Raw genomic sequence first — 18,536 nt, forward strand, 5'->3', positions numbered from 1 at the left:
GGGAAAGTTTCCACTGGTGCCTGAAGGTGTGGGTGTGGACTCCAGGGTCAGTCTCCTGGGGGAATCAGAGAGGATCAGGGCAGAGGATCATCCAGTTTCATGGCTTTGGAGTAAGAAGGAACTCATGTGGAATCCTAGCTATGTCCTTGACTTGAAAGTGATTTAATGTTTTTGAATCTTAGTTTTATCTGTAAAATGAAGATTAAAAATAGAATCCATACTTCATAGGGTTATTGCAAGAATCAAATGCTGTGATGCTTGTGAAGCTCCTAGCACAGCTCTTATCTATCTTAAGCCCCTGGCACCTAGAAAGAGCTCTAAATATGTGAGCTACAGCTGGGAAAACCTGGGGAGGCTATGGTACGGTGGACATGCATGTGGGTTTCCAGGCTTGTTCCGGAATCGTGACAAATAATTCTACAGCCACTCCTAGGGGCCATGGCAGGTGCAGCTGAGCTTCGGTGTCCAGGCAGAGTGGACACCTTCAATGCCTAGTCAGAGGCTGCCAGCTTCCGCTTACATGGTTGCAGCGACATCTCACTGTCACAGGCGTGCTCTGCAGACTCTCCCAGTCTTCTTTGAAACTCTCTTCCTCTGGGATCCTCAAATCCTTTCCCTTTGGCTAGTCTTTGGATATGCAGCTTGCTCTCCTGCCCCTGGGAGGGTGTATTTCTTTTTTTTTAGTTTCCACAAAAATATATTTAATAAAGTTGTTATAAAATCAGACACAACATTTTATCAGTAATTCAAACCCACTTATGTCTAACTGGGAGTGCTTTATACTTTGGAAGACTACCAAAACTTAAAACATATTTATATATATTTACAACTCAGGTAAATATATAACTTAAAAGCTATGAAATTCACAGAATTTTAGAGACTTACAGGCTGGAAGTATCATATATTTGTCTGTAATCAAATATACTATTCTAATGATGAACAACATTTCAATATAAACCAAAGGGAAGAAACTAGGAAGGGAATAATATGGTTTAAAAAGCTTTGTTGCAGAAACACTTAGAAGATAAAAAAGTAATACAAAACTGATGTAATGGCTAAGATTTCCCATGGAATCCCTGATTGTCACATCTGGCAGCTGAGCCCGGTCTGTGAGAAGGCGGTGTGCGGTGCTGCTGGGCACTGGCGCTGTCCTCTCTCTGCAGCCGAGACAACACAGCCAGCCCTAGCTGAGAGCTGCACCCAGCCTTCTGTTGAAATTCATTCCTGAAAGATTATCTCAACATGCTGCAAAAGGGTCCCTTACACTTGGCAGGGAAGAGGGGTCACAACACACATCATATACAGAAATTTATCACAATGAAGGTTCCAAATCCTATTCTGTATTTTCCACTAGGCCATGATAACATGCAAACCATCCCACTTCAGATAACATTCCACATTAAAGCAGTAAACATCTTTTAAAAAATACTGCATAGATTTTTTTTTTTTAAAGAAAGGTACTGCTGCTGTAAGAAGTTACCAAGTTGCCTGCCTCGCAAGCGCAAGGACCCGAGTTCGATCCCCAGTACAAAAAAAGAAGTTACCAAGTGATCATTGCTATTTCATATATGGTTAAGTCATTTTCTGGCCACATTTTTATCCATCAAGAATAGTCAAAGCAGTTTCTTAATACACAGCATTTGGATGTATATACCATGTTGGCTCTTAGAATGATAAACTCATTTTTATTTTGTAATAAAAGAAAACTTCTAGTGGCAAAGTACATGTAAAATTAGAATTTTATAATTCCCAAAAAGTAAGCTGCCTTTGTTAACAAAGGTATTTGTATGTTTTGAGCCTGTGAAAATATTTTAAAGCTCTTGTAAACTTAAAATTTCTTTTGAAAAGTTAATTTAAAAATTTTTGCCATGTTGCTGGGCATACCACTGCTGTCTCTGGTTGCGATTTTCCAACTCAGTGAGAAGAGCCTGTCTGTAGGCTTCATACATTTTAACAATTTGTTCCAGTTCCTTCATGAAGAGCAACTTTAGCATTCCCTGGTCGGTATCCAGGTCAGCCAGCTGAAAGAGTTCCCACTTCAGAATGTGGTCATATTTCACAGGGGCTCGAGCATAAACTTGAAGCCAGTCAGGAATTTCTGCAGTATGGTACGGATTTGCAGGTACCAGAAGGGACTGATTTTTCTCAGTCTGCTGTGGCTGGTATGTGACAGGAGGAGGCTGGTCATACCGAGGTACACTAGGAGCACAGGGATGCCTGTACTGAGCCTTTTTATTTGTGTGATCTACATAATAGGTTTCAAACTCTGAAGATTCAACTCGTTCCCATCCAGGAGGAAGTCCTTCTCGTTCAAGAGGATGGCTCCAGTGAGTTGTGTTTGTGTTATGATCGATATATTTTCTCCCTCTCATTGTCCAATCCACAGACCACCCAGGAGGAAGGGGCAAGTCTTCCGATCCATGGTTAGTTAAATTTCCTAAAGATGTAGCAGGAACTCTCCGAATACCTGAAGCATGCCTCCCCTGATTCTGTGGCATTCTTTGGAAGAGATCATGGTTGTATTCATAGTATCTGTAGTCTTCATGCACACGATCTCCAAGTGCCCGCCTTCTCTGACCATCAAAAAAATTATCTGAATAATAATAACGAGAACTGGAGTCTCCGCCGTTTTCAACAGCAAAATTAACCTCTGTCAAAAATGACTGAGACGAGCCATACTCCCGAGGGACATCTGCTAGACTCCTGGCAAGGTAAGAAGGTGCAGATAATCTGTTGCTTTCTCTTCTCATTATTTCATGAGGTGTTCGTTGAATTGGAGTTCTAAGGAAACTCTGGTTTCTTGAAACTACTCCATCTCCAGAAACTGAAAAAGCAGCAGAGCTTGAATCTGGAAGACAGATATCAGTTCGTCTTGGAACTGTTGGACCGTGCCGGATAAATGAAGGCATAAGATTCCGCAGCAGAGGCGACGTCTCCTTTACGTACTTCCCGGGCACCTCGGCCGGCTTGGACACTTCGGTTTTGGTTTTCTTTCGGAACAGCATCCTGGGAGGGTGTATTTCTTTAGGTAGCACTTTGCCTAATGACACTCACCAAATGTCAAGCCTGTGTTACCAGACACCCAACCCCAGGCAGTCCATGAGGGGTGATCCAGTGCTCCTGATTTCCTGGTTTTCTGGGTAGGAGTTGGCTTAGGGACAGAGGGCTGGAGTCTTCTCCAGTGTCTGTAGCTGAGGAGGGTGGAGAGGCAGGGATCAACAACCTTTGTTTTTAGCTGGTGAGAGCCTTGGTCCTTTAGATTATAGAGTGTTCTTTGGAAAGCTGGGTTCTTAGGCAGAAGAAAGAGAAAGGAAGTCTGTTGGCTCAGTTGGGTATAGTGGATCACTTAAAATATGTGCATATTAATTTCAGTAAAGGCCTCAGTGATGGGTGTCTTGTCTTCGTCTTTTCTATGGTGTTTTCTTCCAGAATTCTGAATCCAAGCCACTGAAGCAGGAAAGGGGCATAAGCAGATATGGGGCAGATGGGTCTTATCCACTTTCTGTTTTCCTCTCATCTGTATACCTTGGCTTCCTCTCTCCTACTGTTGTCCATGATGAGGATCTCGGCAGAAATCTCTTGGCTGTTTATCCTTATGGCTTTGTTTTCAGGAAGAAAATTGACTTCCTTCTTCTAGCTCCAATTTTTTAAAATCCCAAGAAAGAATTGTGATTGGCTACTTGGGGTTGTCTACCCCTAGACCAAGGGTCTGAGATTCAACGACTGCCCCAATTCGAGTCCTTCTGTAACTAAGAGTAGGAGTGGGTGGGTGGAGGGCACAGATGAGGCCATCAGGAGAAACCACTGCGAATTGACTCTACACAATGAGTAATTGTAACAAAATGATTTCCAGTGCACTATTCTTTTTTTAGCTACTTCAACTCTGCTTCAAAATAAGGCAGGGTACTGATAAATATATCAGTAAAATACATGATTTTGTTATGGCAGAAGTGAGTGTAGAGTTCAAACAAAGAAACCTAGAAAGACCTACCTACTAGTAACCAGGAAATGACCAATAAATCAGTTCTGCCTTATTTATTCTTGACTATTTGTATTTTTGAAGGCATGAATGAATAGGAGACCAAGGTAAGCGTAAATTTGTAGACTCTCAGCCTGGAGAAAAATGTGGAAATAGAAACTCAGTACTTCAAGTCACCACGGGTGCATCTTCCCAGACCTTGAGTATGCAGAGGATATGTGTGATGTGAAATGGCCTCAAGACATGGGGAGATCTGCAGACCAAATGACATTGCTTCTGTGGGACACTCTCAGTCCACCGTCCACCTGCCACAGTACTGGGGATTGAACCCAGGGGGCACTGAACTACATCCCCAGCCCTTTTCAAGATTTTAAAAAAAGTCTTGAGACAGAGTCTTGCTAAGTTGTCCAGGCTGGCTTTGCCCTTGTGATTTTCCTGCTTCAGGCTATCCAGCAGATGTAATTCAGGCAAGCACCACCATGCCCAGCAATTTCAAGCACCCCCAATTTCAAGTACAGTCAAAATGCTACATTTGGGGTCTCCATGAAGAAACGTAGGGCATGTTTTTCTTACTGTCCGTGTCACCCCAGAAGGTTGCCTGCATTCTTTTAGCTTACTGATATACAAGGAAGGTAGTGTTTGCAGGGGTGTGAGGCAACTCAACTTCATAGGCAGGGGCTATGAAGTTATTTAATTAACTATTTAATTAACTATTGATTTGTAGAATTTGTGTATTGAGGTTAATAAGGTATAACAGAACAGATAACTTTGCTTGGCTTCCTCTCAGCTGAGGTATATAAACCTGATGTGGGGTGACTGTATATTAGAAACAGAACTTTTTTTTTGTCTAGAAGTAATCAATGCAGCCTCAAAGATGAGAATAACAAACACAATTCAACCTTCTTCTGTTTGTGAGAATCTGTGTTTTATTTTCTTTTTGGGTTATGGAACAAAGGAGACATATTTCCCTCTCTTCAAAAGACCTGGCTATATGTGGTAAGCAATAGCCCTTACTGTTGTCGGGGGGACCAATACCATATTTTCCCCTCAAGAGTCACCTTGCATTCCTAGAGATAGCTGGAGGTGAATCTCTGGATTTGTCGGGAAGAAAATATTGCAGAGCCTCCTCTTAACTCAATTGTATCTTCAGGTTATATTTGAAGGTCTAGTGGCAAGGCTGAGGAAAAATATGCCAAGTGAGGCTTCAAACCTGTGGAAGGATTACTGCTTCAAGATGCCAGACATATCAAGTCATGATTGCATTTGTCATGAGTGTGGGATCAAAGAGCAAATTTTAACCACATGACTCTAGCGCCCTCCCAAGGGATCCCAAAGCTCACCTCTGTCCTTCCTAAATCAAAACAAATAAGCAGCTCACTGAGGGTCCTTTTTGGAATTTGAGGATGGCTTCAGTTCTTCAAGCTTGAGCAGAAGAATGCCAAAGAAGGGGCACCTAAGATATCAAAGTTTTCCTTTTCTTATCATTCCCTTGGAAGTTCTGGGATCCTATAGCACTAGTCCTTTTCACTTTCTTAGGATCTTTTGGAACTTTCTGGATTCTTCAGATACTACTTGTTGGGTACTAGGTACAGAGGATGGGTCAGCACCTCTTCGTTTGAAAAACCATTCCCACTTTCAGAATAGTCTTGTTTAGTTTATGTGGTTCATGGCAGTCATATGACTCAGGCTTGTCCAATCAGACAGCTCAATTCTGAGCTCTGAGCTCTGATTGGTTCGGAAATGAGCATATCCTGAGAATAGGCCAGTTACGATTTTCCATAAGTCTTTTCTCCGAGGTTTTGGTAAGATGCTTTTTCTTAAACTGCATTGAGAGATATGCGTGCAGGATATAGACTTGGAGCAGTGAACTGCCATCTCAGGTCCTCTTCGGAAAAACTTGTCTGATAATAAAGCAAAAGAGATCTGAGGGTTAAGAAGAGAGATACACAGACATCCCTGATGGCATTATTTGAACCCAGGTCCTGGTAAGTCTGAAGCTAGGATCTTCCCCTAAAGCTTTCTGTGTACATAATTGAGTAGTGTTTTAAGAGGGTACTAGTTTGAATTATGTTTCTGCCATTTAAAAGTCAAATCTGAATAATATTTTGGTTAAGTCTGAAAAGCTTTAAATACATTATTACTCTAGAGAAAGAGGGTGGTCTCAAGACATAACGCTAAAACATGATGCTGAATTGTTTTCATTAAAGTTAGAATATCCAATAGATGCAGCTATATATGTTCTCAAGAGGATATGGAAAGGGAGATGGTGAAAGAATTCCAAAGATCGCATCATGCTGGGGAGAGGCAGGCAGGCAAATGAAGAATGAAAGTATTCTGGTGAGGTCTAGAGCTGCCATCTTGTTTCCATAGGAAGAGAAACAAACATGTTTATGAAAACTTGAAAAGAAAAAGTCCATTCTTGAAGGGAGATGTTAGTTAGCTTTCTGTTGCTTTGACAAAATACTGGAGATAAACAACTTAAAGGAGGAAAGGTTTATTTTGGCTCAGGATTTCAGAGGTTACAGTCCATGGTGGCTTGGCTCCATTGTGGTGAAGCAGAACATCATGGTGGAAAGGGTAAGCCATTATGGTGGAGCAGAACTGCCTACCTCATTCTGGCTGGGAAATAGAGAGAGAGCCAGAGAGGAAGGCAATGGGGACAAGATATGCCATTTGAGGGCATGCCCCCAAAGACTTACTTCCTCTAACTACTCTTTTTCTAAAGTTTCTACCACTTCTCAATAACACCAAAGGCTGTATACCAAGCCTTTAACACATGAACCTTTAGGAGACATACTCTGTAATAGATATGCTCTATAATAGAAGGCAAATAAAGATCTAATCATGGAAAAATGAATAAAAAAAGGAAGTAAAGGGAAATAAGTAAAAAGATGAAGGCATATCAAAAAGTACAAATAAAATATAAAGGGACATTAAATATAAATGGATTGTACTATTTTCATTAAAGGAAAAAATGTGAAATAAAGGAAAATAAATAATAAGCATAAAGGTGTACCTAAAGATCCAAATCAAATATGTTGCACTAAATATAAATGGATTTTACTGTTTAAATTAAAAGACTGTGACTGTCAATTGGATTTAAAAAATGCAAATTTTAGTGGTGTGTCTTTGTATTAGCTAAAACTGTATAACAGACCATCTCAAAACTAAGTGGCTTAAAATGTAAGCACAGATCTTCTGGTTGGGTAGGTGATTCTTGTAACCTTGTTTGGGCTCATCCATGCACATGTGGTCAGCTGTTGGTTGGGTGGGCAGCTTTGTTGATCTTGAGTAGGATCTTATGATTCTTGGAAATTGGATGGTTGTCTTCATGTTGTCTCTAATTTGTAGAAGCTGGTGGGCTTCTTCTTATGGCAGATACAGGAGGTCTAATAGAGAGAGTAGACATAAACAAGGCCTCTTGAGGCTCCTGCTTTTGATACTGGCACATCATCACTTTGGCATCTTTCCATCAGTCAAATGAGGAACAAGGCCATCCCAGATTCAAGGGGTGGAAAATAGACACAATCTTTTGATGGGAAGAGGTGAAAATTTACCTTCTACATGATACAAATGCAGGACAGAGTGCAGATCTAGGGCTATTGTTGCAACCAATCTACCACAGCTATTTGCAAGACCCATATTAAAATAAATCAATAAAGAAGGTTGGAAGAGGGCTGGGGATTTAGCTCAGTAGCACTGTGCCTGGATGGCAAGCACAAGGTCCTGAGTTTGATCCCTGGTACTGTTAAAAAAAAAAAAAGGTTGGAAGTAAAGGTTCAGGTAAAGAGTTTCCAGAGAAACAGGCCCCATGGAAGACTACACTTTCCATAGAGGACCACAAAAATATCTTCAAACCTAATGTTCTTACAATGTGATGATGCCAGTCCTCCCATTAGGGGGTAGGAGTTTGTGTTCATTCCCCTTGAATCTGGGCTTGTGAGTATGGTGGGAATGCTACTTTGTGACTTCTGAAACTAAGTCATAAAAGGCAATGCAACTTCTTCCTTCATCCTTTCTCCTCTCTTCCTTCACAAAATGGACACTTGAGCCAGGTGTGCTGGCACATGCCTGTAATCTTAGCACTCTGGGAAGTTGAGGCAGAGGATTCCAAGTTCAAGCTCATCCTGGGCAAGTTAGTGACTTAGAAAGATCTTGTCTCAAAATAAAAAATAAAAAAGGACTAGGAATGTAGTTCAGTGCAAAGTTCAATCCCAAACCTAGTACTGGGGGAAAAAGGCACTTGATCACAGACTCTATCCTGTGGAAACACAATCAGCCCTTGGTGGGGTCCGCATAGAGTAGCTGAGGCCCCCCAGCCACACATTCATGGAGCTTCCAGTCAAGAGCAGACACTAATTTGCTATCCAAGTGAATGAGCCATCTGAAGGTAACATTTCCTTTCACCATGTTGAGCCTCACTGAGCAGAGATGAACCAGCCTACTGAGTCCTGCCAAATTGTGATTTGTGAATAAAATTAATTATTGCTGTGCTAAGCCACTAAGTGTTGGGGGTAGTTTTTAATGCAACAATAGGCAATGGATCCAGGGTAACAGTGGGGTGATCTTAGCTGGGGATGGGGAATGGCTGCTTGGTGGGAAATAACATCAGATGTCTACCATAGTGCCACCACCTGACTCCTGGCTTGGCTTTTTCCTTCAAAGCTCATGAGTGTCCTCTTATACCAGGGTGCCAGACAAATTTATTCACCTGATCCTCGATTACAAGAGCTAATGACATTCCTTGAAGTTTAAAAAGAAACAAACTAGAGCAAACAAAAAGGAAGAACTGCTTTACCTAGTATAGCTGACCAACTATGGAATCTTTTAGTTTAAGACATACTATTGGCTAATGGTAATAAATGGCTTTGTGGTAGGCTTAGAGGTAAATGTCCTTTATTCCCTCATCTGATCAATTAAGCCAGGGGCCAGAAACTTTTTTCTGAAAAGTAATGGATACTACTTATTTTATGCTTTTTGGGCTAAATGGCTTCTGTTCAACTACTTGGCTCTACACTGCAGCCAGAGAGCAGCCATAGGCAATATGTGACTGAATGGCCATCTCTGTGTTTCAATAAAACTTTATTTACAAAACCAGGTGGTAGGCTGGTTAATTTGTTAATCCCCAGTACATGTTATTACCCTTATGCCTATTATCTGTCTGGTCTCTTGAAGTGACCTAGTTATGCTAAAGGGAGTTTACATTTCATTTCTGGGAGACAGGGTATCTCTGCATCCTGCTGGGCAAGGGAGTGGAGCAGAGCCCCATCACAGATGTGCTACCTCCATGAAGGGATCTAGCCTCAAGGTGGAGGTCAGACTGAGGCCAGGAGAGGAGAGAGGAAGAGCTGAGGCTCTTGGTATAAAGGGGTGCCTGGAGTCCATCCTCTCTCTGATCTGCCATTTATTTGAGAAGATAAATCTCATTGGATGAGCCAGCCTGAGCCTGAGTTTTTTGTTATTTGAAATCCAAAGCATCCTAACCAATACAAGGTTCAAAGGGATTTGGGTGAATCTGTGGATCTTCAACCCTTGAATGGCTTAGGGGACACAGCCTTAAAGTTTTGAGGGCAGTGGCAGGGCGAGGGGGTTCCTTCTAACCATGTGGACCCAGACTGTGTCGGGTGGGCAGTCCCATGGTGTGGAGCATTTGCCAGAGCAGGAGAGCAAATCCAGGCCCTTGGACCTGAGTGCTGTTATGATGCCATGCTTTGGATGTTGGGCTAAATTAGAAAAGGCTTTGTATTTGTCACAGATCTGCTGATTTAAGATCAAATGTTTTTTTCAAGGAAAATCAAAATAAAGAGTTCAACCAATGGCTTTAGGCTGAAGTTGGGTATATAGGGCAGGAGATGCCTGGGATGGGCGGTCTCCTCAGCACTGATCCATGCTGCCCACAGTTGAGACTCTTTGATCTCTAACTCTGGATCCAATCTAGCAACCTTGGGTTTTTCTCCACAGTTTTCATGGACTTTCTATGTGGTTTAGGAGAATAGCACATTAATCAGTTTTGTGGTAACATAAAATTTAGCATTGTAACCACTACTAAGTGTGTCATCAGTGACATTAGCACATTCATATTGCTACCAGCCATCAACCATCATTAATCTCCAGAACTTTCTCATCTCCCAAGCTGGAACTCTACCTTCTTTAAACACTGACTCCCTACTCCCTCTTCCCCCAAACACCATTCTACTTCCTGTCCCTATGAATCTGATGACTCTAAGTCCCTCATGTAAGTGGAGTCATACAATGTCTTCCATTTGTCCTTGGCTTCTTTTTGAGTCTTCCAGGCTCATCTGTGGGTAGCATGTGTCCCTACTTCATTCCTTTTTAGGGAGAGACAATCTCTTCTATGTGGATACCACATTGTCTTTCTTTTTAATTTCTTTCTCTCTCTCTCTCTCTCTCTCTCTCTCTCTCTCTCTCTCTCTCTCTCTCTCTCTCTCTCCCCCTCGTACTGGGAATTGAGCCCAGGCTCTTCACACTGAGCTGTATTCCCACTAACTTTTTTCAGGTTTCAATTTTGAGGTAGGGTCTTGCTAAGTCACCAACCAAGTTGCCCAGGCTTAACTTGAACTTGGAATCCTCCTGCCTCAGTCTCCCAGAGTGCTGGAATTACAAAGGTGTACCATCGTGCCTGGCTCATGTTTATCTTTTTACTACTTTTTAAAGAATGTACATTGTAAGAAAATGTACTCCAAATGCCAAGTTCAGAAGGTGAGAGACACAGCATCAGGAAAAAAAAAAAAAAAAAAAAAGAGCCACTGCACCCTCTTAGGATCTGCTCAAGGTCAACACTTTGGCATCTGAGTTTCTTCTCTGTTACTGATATCGCCCATGGAGCTGTGCTCTGGTCTTCAGCACATTCTTTGTGTCGAGATCCTGTCCAAGGCAGAATGGAGAAGAGTGCATCCATTTCTTCATCTGTACACTAGACAACAACTGCGGGTGCGTGTGTGTATACACGAGCACGTTCATGTATGTGTTTATACACATTCATGGGACCACTTAGAAGCACGAAGTCACACAACCTTCTGCAACTTCTTTTTCTTATAATTAACATGGCTTAGAGCCCTGTCTTTGTCAATGCATAAAACTTTGCTCCATTTTTAGTAGCTGTATATATTCTGCTTTATGGCTCAACCATAAATCTATCTTGCCCATCTCTCATGCGTGGACATGTAGGTTGTTTCTGGTTGTTTGGTTTTCCAAATGATGCTGCTGTGACTTTCCTTGAACTCCGCCCTGGTTCAGCCACATGAGTGTATGTGCAGGCTAAGTTTCTCCAAGTGAGACCGCTGGGGCAGAGGGCACAAGCGTTTAACACGTTGAAAGATCTGATCACACTAGACAGTTCAATTTGCAAGTGTGTCTTATTAGGAGAAAGTCTGTTAGATTAAGCCCACCTTGTAAATGTTATATTTGAGGAGTTAATTTATGAAATGATCTTGTGTTCTGCCTTGTCTCCAAAAGGGCTCAAGGAAGCTTAGAGCAAGAGGCAAATCCAATAAAGCTGAAAATAATGAACACACAGAAACATACTCTTATTAAAGTCAGTCTAGTTGTAGTAATAGCCAGTGCTTATTTTGAGCACTTATTATGTGCCATATACCATTCGAAGTCTTTTATATGAATGAACTCAACTAAACTTCAGAATCTCATTAAGAAGGGATTATTAATGCCTCCACTTTATAGGTGAGGGAACTAAGGCACAGAGAGGTTAGATAGCTTGTTCAAAGTCACACAGCGAGTGGAGGAGCTGGGATTTGCACCACTGCGGCCTATCTTGTTCACCTTGACTGTGTCCTACCTCTCCAAAGCCAGGAGTTGGGGGAGGAAGGATGAAGCTGGACAAATAAGGATTATCATTGTTGCTGTGATTCATTTATTCAACCCTTTCTCAATCAATCACTAGTTTATTCATTCTATCATTCAACAAATAATGATCAAGGCAGTTCTTTGCCATGGGAACTGGGAATAATAGTGAATGAAAGTGTGGGCAGTCCCTACCTCTGCTTCTCTGCAGAGGCAAAACTGCTTTGTGAGTGCACTGCCAGGTGGAAGGTGTCGACTGCTCAATCTGAGCCCTGAGTCCTCATTTTCGGTGTCCCTGACTTATTCCTCCTCTTGTATCATTAGCCAGAGCCTTTGGCTTGATCTTGGTAATGCAGCAAGGGCTTCTGGGAGGGGTGAGTTTGCTGCAACCCTATGTGCCTCATTCTCTGGGCAGTGAACTTACAAAATCGTCACTGTTCAGGTGTGGTGGCCTCAGCTGAGTGGGCAGGGGCCTTAGGGGAGCCTGTGGTTCCCAGGGAGAAGGCGAAGTCCCTACTTTCTGCTTCCTGTTCTCTTGGGCTCTGGCCTTGCTTGGTCACCTGGTAGACCTGTGTTGGGTAAGTGAAGGTTTCTAGTTTTTGTTTTTCCACCTACAAAGTGCTAAAAATCAGCACCATTTCTACTTTGTCTCTGAAATGTGTATGAAGCACATGCAACAAACCAAACCAACCAGTGAACAAAACTTCCGCACATTTAACCAATGTGTTTCATGCCTGTTTGTACTGGGGAAGTATGACCAGGCTGTCTGATCCCAAAGTGCATAGGCTGGAGGGAGGCAGATGGACATCAAATAACAGCAAGTGCTTACTGAGTGCCACTGGTCTATTAGGTGCCCAGATTTGTCAGGCATGTTTCTAGGCACTTTGCAGATGTCAGCTCAGTTAATTCTAACTGCAGCTCCAGGAGTGGGTGTTCTTAAATTCCCACTTCATAGGTGAGGAAACTGAGGCACAGGATGGTTAAGAACCTATCCAAGATCAATGGATAATAAGAGAATGAACAGGAATTCCATAGGCCTGTGGCTCCAAAATCTGCATCCCTAAGTAAGACATCATCATCTGTGCTATAAAGTCATGTGGAGAAAAAGGAACAGGAAGCTCTGAGAGGATAACAGTGAGGGCCTAATTTATATCATAGTGCTTGGGGAACACCCCCAGGAGAAAGCAGAATTTGAAAAGAGATCTGAAGGAAGAGAAGGAGCCCTACAGAGATGAGTATGTGTATGGGCATTGGAGAAAGGCAGTGGAAATAGCATATACAAAGGCCCTGGGGTAGGCAGTGCTCTGGGGCATTTGCAGGGTGGAAAGGAAGCTCCTATAGCTGAGATCACTGAGTTGGAAGAACTTTTGAGGCTTGGTACTATGCCTGGAATCTGGCAAGCTCAGTAGAGGCTAGCACTCACTGTGTCCTTCCTGAGGGATGAAGAGTCAGGAGAGCAGAAGGTTTAAGGAGGCCCGGTGTCCTCACTCCTGGCAGTGAGCACAGCAGGTGTCATCTCATGGCACTGGTGCAAGAAAGAGAGAGACCCCTGGGTTGCCTCTGGTCTCCTTCTCCAGGTGTGGGTCCTTTGGGGGGGGGTCCCTTTTGCTAGGAAATCCTGGGGGTGGTCTTTTGGGTCCCACCTTTTGAGGAGTTCTCCTTTGTTCCATTCCTTGTATGTGATTCCTTTTTCTCCATCAGCCCTAGAATAAGGGGAGGGCACCTCCAAGTTGCTTTCAAAGCAGAACAAATACAGCTCTTTTACAATTGGTTCCATTGTAGAGAAAGCATTAGACTGACTTATTCAAATCAATTCCGGGTAAAAGCCATAACTGAGAGCTTAAGAATGAGCTGCTTTCCCAGGAAACTGGGCTGATGGATTAGCACCTGAGGGGCTGCACCAGGGGTGGGGTGGGGGGCTGGCCTCAGAGGGGAGGGGCAGCCTGGGGCACTGAAGTCACCTGTCCAGAGCTGTCACCACACTGAACCCACGTCCCTGCTCCACAAGCCTTCCCCCGATGGTAAGACCTACCACTTAAGACCTACTACTTTGCAAACTCAAAACACTGTGTTTTAAGTCACTTTCCTTCTTGTTGGTGTGCTGTACACTCATCAGCACTGTTGCTATAAAGACTCTGTAGAGCTGGGAAGACAGAGGAAAGAGTCATCCTTGAGCCTGCTGAATTCTCAATCTCTTAATAGCTCCACACAGGACTCTTCCTTACTCTTTAAATGACGTGGCTCTTGCCTTTTTTATCCTCATCCACGTGCCTGCCACTTACTGGTGGTGTTCGCTTACTCAGCCTCAGTTTTCTCAGCTGTATGGTGGGAACAGAGCTGGCCTTTGGGGCTGTCACGATTGCCTGGCATGAAGTGTGTAAAGCAGCTAGCAGTGCCTGGCCATAGCAGGTGCTCAGAAGTGCTAGCTCTGTTTTGTTATTTGCACAGGGGAAGGAAGGGGTCTGCTCACGGTGGGTACATGTCGGCTGCTTCTTGTCCTGCTCCCAGACTGCTCTGAGTTGTGGGCCTCGTGCACTAGGGTTCTTCAGTCACCCCAGCCCTGCACGCCTCACCCGCAGCATCTATGTACCCCCAGAGCATAGATGCACAAGTGTTTAGAACACAGACCTTCCTTTCTTAGTGCAAATAAAAGGAGCAAAATGTGGGGTGCGAGGAAGAATCTCTACTCCCAATATTGTCCTTCCTCTGTCCTGGCATAGAAACATTATGTTTGAGGTTAGTGTAGCTTCATTTATTTTGTTTTCCAGTACTGGGGTTGAATCCAGGACCTTTCCATTGAGCTACATTCCTAGGCCTTTTTAATTTTTATTTTAAATTTTGAGACAGGGTCTCACTAAGTTGTTAAATTGCCCAATCTGGTCTTGAACTTATCATCCTCCTGCCTCAGCCTCCCAGAGTGCTGGGATTATAGGCATGTGCCACTGCACCCAGGTGAGTGTAGTGCATCTTGGGGCCCCTGTGTGCAGAGTGGGCCTCAGTATTTTCCCATCTCTGAGGCTTTGTTTCTCCTCCAGGAACTCAGTGCCTAAGTCGGTCAGACATCAGAGCCTCCACAAGGGATTCTAGGAGGTGCTTGTGTTTGGGGTCCACACTAGCTGTGCATTCTTAGCCGCTGGATCGTGTTCCTGTATCTGACACAGAAACTTCTCTCCTTGGGCACAAGTTGGACATCACTACAGCTGTACTCAGCAGCATCAGGAAGAGAGGAGGAGGAGGGGAGGGAAGGGAGGGAAGGGGAGCATGAGGGCATGAGGGGCAGATGGGGACAAGAGTGAGTCAGAAATTGTCATCCACAGGACTGGAGGGGAGGGACTGCGACAGCCAAATGGGGTGTGTGGCTGGGGTCCTAACTGGGAAATCAGGGATGAGGCACTGATAAAAACGGCAGCCATCTTAGGAGGAAGAGAAGGAAGACAGGAAGTAGTTATGGGGAGGGAGGGAGAGGCTGAGAGACTGAGCAGTAGAAAGGGATGATTGTGCCTGGCCATGGAGGATCAAAACCACAGGCTCATGTTGGCATATGACACACTGGGGTTTTTGTGGGCTAGCATTTCCATTCACCTTCCCAGGATGATCGCTGTGTGTACTCATCCGCATGTGCACATGCATGTAAGACTGGGGACTGTCACTGCTGTGTGAGTTTCAGTCAGTGCTGGAAGTGCTGCTGGGACACTGTGTCACTCATGCTTGTACAGTGGTGGAGTAAGTGGTCTCAATCACAGATCTCTGTGGCCCGGCTCACAGGCCTGGGACCTGGTGGCTCACTGGCCCAGGATTGGTGGCTCAGGCATAGGGAAGGAAAGATGAAATACACTTCTCTTCTGTCTTGGGTGGCTTTGGTTTCTAGCTTAGCTCAAGGGGATGGGAACATTTCACTCCACTTGGGTAATCAAGGGCAGTTGCTATCCCATGGCCACCTGTATGGTTTCCTCTGTTTTAACCTCTGGAGGGACCAGGAGTTCCCTCTCCACCTTCTCTGCCTCCCCTGAACCCTCCTGGGACCTCACTGCCCCCACTAAGTGCAGGTTGTCCTTGCAGGAGTCTAGGATGCTCCACAAGTGATGCCTCGTGCCTCAGAGCTCAAACTCAGGAGCCAGACGTACCTGCCTCAAAGTTGTCTCTGTCACTCACTATGGTCTTGGTGAGGTGTCTTGTTTTGTAACTAATATGGACGTGAAGCTCCTGGGTGCTGACTGGTGTTGGACAAGAGCACTAAGGATAAGGCCCCTTGCTGATGTCAACCCTAGACTTATTTCAGAACACACCGTGTCCTTGCTGGTCCTAAGTCAACAAGTCAGCTTGATCTGATAGTGACCACCAGAAAGTTCTGGAAGGTGGTGTCACTGAGAGGTTGGAGCATGAGCTTGAGGCTGACAATTGAGATGCAAATCTCAGCTCCAGTCTTTATTAGCTGTGTAACCTTGGGCTAGTTATCTTCTCAGAGCTTCAGTTTCTCCATCTGTAAAATGGGGTATTAATAACATCCATCTCCATGGGTCATAAAGAAGATTAAATGAAATTTTAATCAAGAATAGTGCCCGACACAGTCAAGAACAGTGTCTGATTCAGTAAGTTCTCAAAAACATCAGCTCCTATTATTTTACAATATTACTACCATGGGTCTTATCAAGTGGATGGCACTGGGAATGAACTTGTGCTTTCTGCCCTCAGTCTCCTCTGAAAATGGGACTGTGGGTGACAGTTGTCTCATTAGTGTGGGAAGGAAAGGAGAGAGTGAACACAGAGGGCCTTCAACATATAGTGATGGTGGCTGCCTCATTTCTCCTGTCTTTGATCTTATTCAAGATCTTCCTCAAAATATTGAAGTTATTAAATATTGGAATCAATGCACATTTTGAGGGTTTTTGCCTTTCTGGGGGTCAAAGTTCCCCTTATGCAATCGAACACAGAATTATGGATAGATGCACATATAACTTCAGAGGACTCAAGAGTCTGATGAACTAGTACGGGTTTTCTTCTCATTGCCCACAAAAATTCATCTTAATCTCCCTTTCACAAGATAAAGAATATAGAACTTTCTGGAAGAAATGTGACTCAAGAAATGAATCCCTCAACAGGAAGCCCTGGTGAGGTGGGATGTTGAGAGTCTGAGAGCCCCAGAGGCCTTGGCTGTGGATCTGTCCAGAAGCTTCTGAGCCTGGCACCTGTCTGCTCTGGTCCTATAATTCTCACTCTCAGGGAGGCTGTGGCCCTGCTTGAGGCTGTCCCATGGCTGACAGCAGGATGAGACTGGGCTTGTTTGGGCCTCTGCCTTCCTCCTCCCCAGTGCTGTCTCTCTCACACACAAATTGTGTGGGCAATGCCTTCAATGCTCTCTTTGCTAAACTCTGCAATTTATGGTGCAGTCACCCCAGGGAGGAGGGAGGGATTAGTCTTTGTTGTAAGAGCTGTTGTGCTTATTAAAAGGCTCTTGTGGCAATCAGCACCCCTTGGCAGAAAACAATGGGCCACCGAGCACATCCATTTAGTCAGAACAAGAGGAGGGGAGATCTGGATAATCACGATAAATGTCCAAGTGCCCAAGATACCTCTAAGAAGGGCTGGCAGGAGCGATTTAGATAAACCATGACTTCTGATGTTTCTTCTCGTGTCCTGCAGATGCCTACCAAGTTGGTTCAGAGTGGAGGAAGAAAAAAATGAGTTCCTGAGTCTGGAGAGAGACCCTCAGAAGTCCGTGTGTACTTAGGTCCCTACTTAAGTAGTCACAGGGCTGGATTGGGATGATCCTCAGGGGAACACAAATGCAAGATTCCAGTCAAGTCCAGGTTCAAGGTGAGATGGACAAAGAGCAAAGATTTTCAAACCCAAAATCTGGCAACTTGCAGCAATGTCATTTGCATCTTGATAATTAACAAGAAAAACTTAAGCATAAATCTCCAGCAGGATCATGTCTTCCTACTTGGGTTGATGGAATACTTGGTGATGGCCTTGGTGGGCGTACTATGCCCATGCCTGTCACAGAGATACAGATGTATTCCAAATGGGGAGGGTGTAAGTGAAGATACGTGGGCATCGAGGGTATGGCTTGGGAGAAGAAGAAAGCCACCCTGTTCTGGTACAAGCTGATGGAATGTAAGATGGGATTTATGGGGTTCTCAGCAATGGTTCAGGGCAGCAGAAATGCTGACTTTTCCATTCAGTATTTGGGGAGCATGGCTGACAGCTAATAGCTCTGCTTGTGTGGCTTATAAATGGCATTATGATTTACTTGGACTGTGGGGCAGCTGCCTGAAGCAGTGGTGGGTTTGGGGGTGAGTCAGGAAGGCAGCTATGCTCACCACTATACCACCAACACCGGGGGTGAGTCAGGAAGATGCCTTGGGGTGGAGGTGGAGGGTACATAGCTCAGACAGATGAGAGCCTGGAGGGCCTCCCCCCTCTCCCCCCTCCCCCCTGAGGGTGCCTTGGGGACTCAGCCAGGAACCCAGGCAGGTATAATAGGAAAAGGGTGGTCCTAACCGAGGAGTTCTTTCCCCCACCTCACAAATGGCTAGAAGTTTGCAAGAGGGATTTCAGCAGGGAGGCTGGGGGTTTATTTTCCTCATGCCCTAATTCATGACCACTTGAGATGCCAGAACTGGAGATTCTTGCTTTGTGACTCTGGCTGCAGCTGTTCCCTGGGAATATTGCTTCTGACATCCTAGTTGATAGTCTCATCAACATGGTATTGGGGGCAATTGAGTACCCCTACTTCCTC

General features: G+C 44.3%; 1 protein-coding gene across 1 annotated transcript; it reads right to left on the reverse strand.

Annotated features, from left to right (window-relative positions):
* Positions 1-1,870: 1,870 nt before the first annotated feature.
* On the reverse strand, positions 1,871-3,005 carry LOC101706717 (protein salvador homolog 1-like). Its single transcript, XM_087202802.1, has 2 exons — positions 2,468-3,005; positions 1,871-2,199 (listed from the first exon to the last, which is right to left on the reverse strand). Exons 1-2 carry the CDS (start codon positions 3,003-3,005, stop codon positions 2,057-2,059), a joined length of 681 nt encoding a protein of 226 aa, XP_087058928.1. The 3' UTR covers positions 1,871-2,056.
* Positions 3,006-18,536: the final 15,531 nt, after the last annotated feature.

Source organism: Heterocephalus glaber, unplaced genomic scaffold (assembly GCF_053883595.1).
Source record: "Heterocephalus glaber isolate CG9 unplaced genomic scaffold, H.glaber_assembly_v1.0 deba00001781, whole genome shotgun sequence".
Taxonomy (NCBI): Eukaryota; Metazoa; Chordata; class Mammalia; order Rodentia; family Bathyergidae; genus Heterocephalus; species Heterocephalus glaber.

Bases quoted from the DNA above. Each gene is read 5' to 3' on its own strand.
- LOC101706717 (XM_087202802.1), bottom strand. From the start codon at position 3,005: ATGCTGTTCCGAAAGAAAACCAAAACCGAAGTGTCCAAGCCGGCCGAG. The intron at 2,200-2,467 runs GTATTCGGAGAG...CTGTGCTCCTAG, and splicing joins TCAGGGGAGGCATGCTTCAG to TGTACCTCGGTATGACCAGC.